A 7,350-nucleotide genomic window follows, 5' to 3' on the forward strand; every position below is an offset into this window, starting at 1 on the left:
TAATGGGTTGACCCATTATCAACCGGTAAGCAATCGTATCTTAACAAATCAATCCGTTTTTTACCCGACCCCATTAAGACTAAACTCAATCCCATTATTATCGCATCGTGTTCGTATTTAATTAATGAGTCTGTCACATATTGTCATCCTTAATATTTATCATTATTCATATATAAAGTATCTACCTATTTCACACTCAAACCCGTTTAACCCGCACCTGCGGATAAGATTTTACAATGGTGTTGGAACCATTACCGCCAATTGGAAGAGGATGACGGGTCAAGAACCCAGCTGGGAAATAGTAGGAATTCGGTCCACCACTTTCCAGTCATGAAACAGGAAGAATACCATACAGAAACAAAAATCCGGGTGGCCAGAACTTCAAACCATAAATTTCCATTGAACACAGAACTTATTGCCAATGTAAAACTAGTTTGAAGCACTGGGACTTTTATTAAAATATAAATAAGATAGAAAGCTATTCCCCTTGTAAGTCTAAAACCCAAACCTCAAAAAATTCTTTCTTGCCTTGGGGATTGATTTCCTGAATGACCATCTCATAGGGTCATGTTCGTTTATTTAAACCACAGCAGGTTCTCGAAGCTTGCCCTCGAGATTTTGTGCAACAGCATCAATAAATTCTTCCGTGTTCAAATAATACTCTTTCGATACCCTGAAGACAGCAATATCCTTTCAGTAATTAAGAATTACGGGTACCAATCTACTCGTCAATATTCAGTTCTACAAAAATCTGACTTCCAAAACTAAACCGTTAAATATAATTAGTAGATATCCACAGTTGTAGACGTGCCAAAAAATTAGTAGCAATCCAGATTTGAGAGATGTGCCAAAGTTCTGAAAGAACTAATCATTCAGGCAACTCAAGTCCTTAAACCAAGTTTATCTATAACAATTACGGCAAGACTCATTTCATTCCTCATATTAATTTATAACTTCATTTTATAGTTATGTGAATCGTGAAATAGTGTTGTAGAATTGATTCCAAAAACATAATTATGGGCATCGCATAATAGAGGGAACATACTTGGATCCGTGGATCAAAATTGCAAGATCCTTGGTCATTTTTCCTGTCTCCACAGTCCCAACGCATGCAGTCTCCAACTTGTGAACAAAATCCTGCAACCTTTCATCTTTATCTAACTTGGCCCTAAGAAAAGGGAGAGAAAAGAATCCAATGGTAGAATCAATAGGGTAAAAATAAATATATAAAAAATCAAACTTAAAATTATCAAACTGTAAAGTGTCACCTATCTATTTACATATATGACCAAGGCTCAATAACTTACAGGCTAACATAAATGCTTTGAACATATTTTGAAAGGGGGAGAAAGAAATAATAAACTCTATGCATATGTGAATATGAACCCAATATAATGGTGAAGAGCCTCAGTAAAGTCAGAACACGTGACAATGTTTTTATTTGGAAATGAAATTGCTAGGATGGTATTTTTAAAGTGATAGATGTAACATCGATTTAATTTAAACAGAAAACTGACCTATGTTCTAGTCCCCGTGTCCATGCAAATATTGAGGCAATACTGTTTGTACTGGTTTCTTGCCCCTTCTGATGTAATCGAAAATGGCGAGTTACTGTCCCATGAGCGGCCTCAGCTTCTAGTGTCTTCCCATCGGAGGATAACTGCACAAATTGTAGTTATTAAGATTTTGCATAATCCTAAGATCCGAATACAGGGAACATTAATAACAGCAATAGAAATCTGATACAAACCAGCACAGAAGCCATAAGGCCCAAGGAACCAAATCCTGCATCAAAGAAACACGTTCAGACAGTTTCACTAAATGCACTTCACTTGCAAACGCTTTACGGGGTCATTCATATTAATAAAGAGGAGTCCATTTATATATTTTATCAAGAGTTCGCATTGTACTCAAGAACTTCCTTAATACTCAGCGCATAAAGAGAACTATATCATGTATGATTGAGCAACAAAGTTTCTTACTTTGTATCAGACTAGGGCCAGCTTTAGCATCTATCTTGGCTTCTCAATGTACACACCAGAAGAGTCGTACACTAAGGGTGCACTTCTTGCCGGATATGAAAACTTTTATGAGCTTAGAAAGACTTTTTAACTAAATTCTGCTCTCCTAGGATGGATGGTGCGCTGATGGTTGACTAATTGTGCAAACCCGACTTTTTCAATATCAAATCTTCATAAAATACGGGAAAAAAAGCACAAGAAATATATAAATTCTAAAGGGCATTGCAAATACATGTTTGCATAAATACATATGAACAGACAAATCTCCCAAAACCACTAGTATAATTTTAAAAAATAGAAACTCAATGGAAGTGTTCTTTTTCCAAATGTAAACGTTCTAATCCCTAGTTCATAACCATTTAGTCATACTATTTCTTAACCAATCACCCATTTAAGAGAAGATACTTGAACTAGTAAACTTCATTATCATAAGCACATAATATAGCCATGGCCACAAGAAATGTCAAAAATATTTATAGCCAACCCAACAAAAGTCAGAATAAGCTCTTGGCAGCACCTTGAGCAAGTAAATCGCTCTGCACATCTCCATCGTAATTTTTGCAAGCCCAGACATATCCTCCTTCGCTTTTTAGTGCATAAGCAACCATGTCATCTATCAACCGATGTTCATACCTTAAAGCAACATAGCCCTTCAGTAAACTATTTGAAAATATGCTGAGCATGGAAATAGAACATCATACTTTACAGTGGACAAAAACAAACCATATTGAATTCTCTTCAAACTTTTGCTTCCATTTCTTCTCGTATGCCTCCTGGAATATGTCCTTAAACCTGCAATAGTTCTAAAACTGTGAACATTGCGCTATACAGATAATCATGAAAGGTTGAAAGAATATGCTAGCGAATGTCTAAGGTTCAGATGAATTTAGGGAAAGAAGCACAGCTAATGGAACAGATAATGCAACAACTACCTGCCATCGTATTTCTTCAGAATGGTATTTTTGGTGCTCAAATAAAGAGGCCACTTCTTTGCATATGCCAGTGACATGGACGACTCGGCAAAAGCTCGAATAGACTGACGATTCACACAATTTTGTCAAAAATGCATAATCAACGTACTGAAATGCATATTAAAGAATTGAAATATGATTAGACAAACCTCGTCAATATTATACATAGCAAGTGCTACTCCCGGTCCTTTAAAATTAAAAACGTCAAGCTCCACTGGTGTGCTCCCATCTTCAGGGACTGAGGATAAAAACAGACAGATAAGGGGACAACAAAAGCTTTTCAGCTCATATATGAACAGAAAAGTAAAATTAGCATACCAAAAACCATTTTAAGCTTTCCTGGCCCTTCAATGACTGTATCCGTGGCACGATACTGATCGCCATATGCATGCCTACCAATACATATGGGTTTCTTCCAACCTGTAAATTGAATATAAGCGCTGAACAGCCTTTGATTTTTTTTTATTTAATCTTGCATTCAATATTATGAAAGACAGAACTTTACCGGGAACAATTCTGGGAATGTTACGGCATAGGATGGGTTCACGAAAAACAGTACCTATAGAAGTCAGCAACCCTTCAGTACCTCACTTCAACACATCTCTTTTAAATCCCCCCCCCCCCCCCAAAAAAAAAAAAAAAACAGAAGTGTGAAAAAGTGTAACGGGAAAAAAGAAAGAAATATAAACAGGAAAGAAAACATGAGAAAATTTTTGCATGCGCACATGTTTATTTGTAACAACTAACATATATCTTTCAGGTGTCTAGGTTGAAAGCATTCAAACAAATAACCTGTATCATCCATGATAGGTCACTTAAAGCTGGGACAACTGCTAGTTTTGGCAATTCCATCTATTTGGCAACATTAAGATTCCACTATCACTAACAGAATGTTACCTCCTTTTTTGGGACAGTTGATTGTGCTAAGAACATCAGAGAAACTTCATATGACACCCTAGTAACTAGAAATAGAATTACAGTTTAGTAATTTAATTTAAAAGATAGCAGATACTTTTAATAAATTAAAAAAAAAAAAACTTTGTATGTAACGAAGACAGCTTTTTCGATAAGTCGGTATGTAACTAGGACAGTATCTGCCTATACTTAATCAAGACCAGATTTTCCCATTGAAGGAAACGTTGTCACGACAAACATCTCATGTAAGTCAAGCATGCCAAACTATCTGATACCAGAGAGAGAGAGAGAGAGAGAACCCAATTTATTTGATAAATGACTAAATAACAGAACCAAATGCATTTATACCCTTTCTTTCTATGAGGGAAAATACAATTTATCAAACACAAACCATTTAAGATGTTTCGAATTGTGCCATTGGGACTCCTCCACATAGCCTTCAGCCCAAATTCTTTGACTCTGGTCTCATCTGCAAAATATTGCATTGCAAAATGCTAATAATTCTCTGTGACTCAAAACAAAATCATACCCATGTTTAAGCAGCAAGAGCACCACCAACTTCTTATGTACTTGATAACCATAATCATTATATGGACCAGAAAGGTCAACATGTCTATAAAACACAGACCAGCAAGGTCAACATGTCTATAAAACAACATTTCCTGGTGAAAAGAATGGATGATGGAGAAAATGAGGAATAACTAACCAGGAGTAATTGTAGCACACTTTACTGCAACATTGTACCTGCAGTACGTATATGGTTAAAATGAAATATAGAAAAAATGTCTCAGATATCGTTAAGACTTTAGACGTCAAGGTGAACTAAGAAACAGTAAATTCAAATAAAGTGTACGCATTTGCATTTTGATTTGCTTTTGTTTTGTGCATTGAGAAAAGCATTCCATGAACCTTTAAAGAATTCAAAAAGAGCAGCTAGTATAAACATGTTACTTAAAGTTTTTTTCCCACCACCATGAAAATTTATCTATGCCAATTTCAATACACGTACTTTAATTAAGATGCAACAACACTCTGTAACACCAGCTTTCAGAAAACCTGATCTTTAAGCTCGCCCGTCATCCACCCTTGATCACTATGATTTCAACCAGCAAACGGCTAAACCAAAATTAAAGTGGCATATTCCTTTACATGACTTCTTCTGGTGACAAGAACCACATATGATTATAATTCAGTAACCAGGTGAACTAAACAGACATTCTGATCAGTTACCCACCTATGACCACTTTCACATGGCATTTGCCTCCTATTCTTAAAGCCTTTTATATTCATTAGCATTGACAATTGCAATCTATAAACATAAAAATATAAAAAATCCATATTATGTACCAATAAACTAGTGGCTATGATACTGACACTACCCAATTATTTATCCCCATATTCTTGTATCACCCAATGAATTTGTTATAATTCTGTTTGGTGAACACAATAAGCTTATAATGCCCTCTCCTTTTCATATTATAGAAGAAAAGGAAAAAAAAAAAAAGAGGTATAAAATCCAACTCACTTTACCACAACACACGCATTTTAACATATTTCCGGCCCAATCACTTACTTAAGAGCCGCTTCGGCACTTTCTATGGTAACTCTGTCATCCGTTGCATCGCGGTTCAAAATTCCCAAATCAAAGTACTTTATATCCAAATCCAAATATGGAAATATAAGCTGCAATAGATTTTTAATGAGTTACAAGTTGCAACAGAAAACCAGAATTTCCCAAAAAACCAAATCAAGATGCATCTACAAGTCCATTAGAAAAAAGGAAATCAGTCAAAAGGAAAATACATACTTTGTCTTTTATCGTTCTCCACATGATCCTTGCCATTTCGTCGCCTAATAGCACAGAAGATATAACAAAATCACGCACAATAATAAAAACTGCTTCAGAAGGGGACACGTAATGAAACAACAAATGTTCCATTTGGTTGCGGAAAACACTATTGAAAAAGAAACAAGGAATCCAAGACGATCAAATAGTACCGGGCATTTATAAAACAAGGACATTCACAATCAAATATCGGCCCAGCCATTTATATACTCCGAACGTTCCAGATACTAGCATGTATTGGATTGAGTTTCTCATTTTCGCGAGCAAAAAGAAGTAAGATGTGATTTCATATTATTCAAAAACTTCGTTTCGCTTTCATTTTCCTCTATGCTTTTCGCGACCAAAACAGAGCACCCGCTGAACAAGTAAACAACATGGGTTTAAATGAACTTACCGTCCATTTCCACAATAGGATTCTGCACCCGAATTCTATCAAATCCAGCCGAAGACGAGTAGCACCGCAGCGAGGCATGAGCGCAGCGAGAAGAAGAAAAGGGAGAACAAGCGAACGAAACACTGTTCCCACGTAGAAGTCCATCGAAGAGTCTCGGACTACTCGAATAGAGTTGCGATTGCAGTCTAGGGTTTCTCGGGGCCATAGACGCCGACACCGACGATGAAGACGAGGTTAAAATTTTAGCGCTGGACATGGCGCTCAAACGGGATGGCGTCGCTCTCAGGCTAAGCATTCGGGGATTTTAGTTTTAGGGGGACCGTTTTATATACGCGAGAGCGAGAGGGACGCGTTGCTCGGGGTTCAAGAGTCGAGGCTTTGGCTGTTTGTCAGCCCGAATAGTGAATGGCGCTACTGTAGTGCGGTGGAGACAATATCTGAGCTAATGTAATGAAATCGAAAAACAGCGTAAAAAAATATAAAATTGAAACAAATAGAATGAGTATAATGAAGGGAAATAATGCAATGAAATGAGTGTAAGCGATCATGTGATCTCAAGTGACGGTGGTAAGTGGAAAATTAATAGATTAGTACTATAAATACGTACCATTTTATATATAATATTATAATGCCAGTCATATTGTATTAGTTTTTTAAATTTTAAATTTATAATTTTAATCATTTTCAACCAAGTAGCAACCAACATTGATTACATATCAAAACCGAAGATTTGTAGAGAATCCAAACAAAGTTTTTTTTTAAACAAGTAAATGCTTAGTAGTTTGGAAAAAGTGATTATATTATATAAAAAATCTACACAACTTCTTATTATTCACACATCATATTTTTTTTAATTTTTATTATTTTTTTCTTTATTATTGACTGAAAGTAAAGATCTCAAATGAGAGAGAAATAGACGCATCTATTAGTTCCTTCAACATTGCCGATGATCTAATGCTATCCAAAATATTTGTGCGAGCAATATTATACACTGCATGATCTATTTGGTCGGTTTATCTCTCTTTTTTTACGAGGTTTGGACGGTGAGTTAGAGATGAGATAACAGTTAAAAATTTAATAAAATATTATTTTTTAATATTATTTTATTTAAAAATTTAAAAATATTAAATTATTTATTATATTTTATTTAAAAATTTTAAAAAATTATAATGATTAAATAAAATGAGTTAAGATTCTTTTTAA

At 35.3% G+C, this 7,350-nt stretch overlaps 1 protein-coding gene across 1 annotated transcript; it reads right to left on the minus strand.

The window, feature by feature from the left end:
• Positions 1 to 370: 370 nt before the first annotated feature.
• Positions 371 to 6,618, minus strand: LOC109007253 (isocitrate dehydrogenase [NADP]). The gene is made up of 15 exons (XM_018986850.2): positions 6,148 to 6,618; positions 5,715 to 5,758; positions 5,481 to 5,590; positions 4,614 to 4,651; positions 4,299 to 4,376; positions 3,498 to 3,551; positions 3,311 to 3,412; positions 3,142 to 3,230; positions 2,954 to 3,057; positions 2,745 to 2,813; positions 2,539 to 2,654; positions 1,751 to 1,785; positions 1,518 to 1,660; positions 1,046 to 1,168; positions 371 to 673 (listed from the first exon to the last, which is right to left on the minus strand). Exons 1-15 carry the CDS (start codon positions 6,440 to 6,442, stop codon positions 580 to 582), a joined length of 1,494 nt encoding a protein of 497 aa, XP_018842395.1. The 5' UTR covers positions 6,443 to 6,618; the 3' UTR covers positions 371 to 579.
• Positions 6,619 to 7,350: the final 732 nt, after the last annotated feature.

Source organism: Juglans regia, chromosome 1, assembly GCF_001411555.2.
Source record: "Juglans regia cultivar Chandler chromosome 1, Walnut 2.0, whole genome shotgun sequence".
Lineage (NCBI taxonomy): Eukaryota > Viridiplantae > Streptophyta > Magnoliopsida > Fagales > Juglandaceae > Juglans > Juglans regia.

Bases quoted from the DNA above. Each gene is read 5' to 3' on its own strand.
- LOC109007253 (XM_018986850.2), bottom strand. From the start codon at position 6,442: ATGCTTAGCCTGAGAGCGACGCCATCCCGTTTGAGCGCCATGTCCAGC. The intron at 3,413-3,497 runs GTAAAGTTCTGT...TTCAATTTACAG, and splicing joins CATTCCCAGAATTGTTCCCG to GTTGGAAGAAACCCATATGT. The intron at 1,661-1,750 runs GTTTGTATCAGA...CAATTTGTGCAG, and splicing joins GCCTTATGGCTTCTGTGCTG to TTATCCTCCGATGGGAAGAC.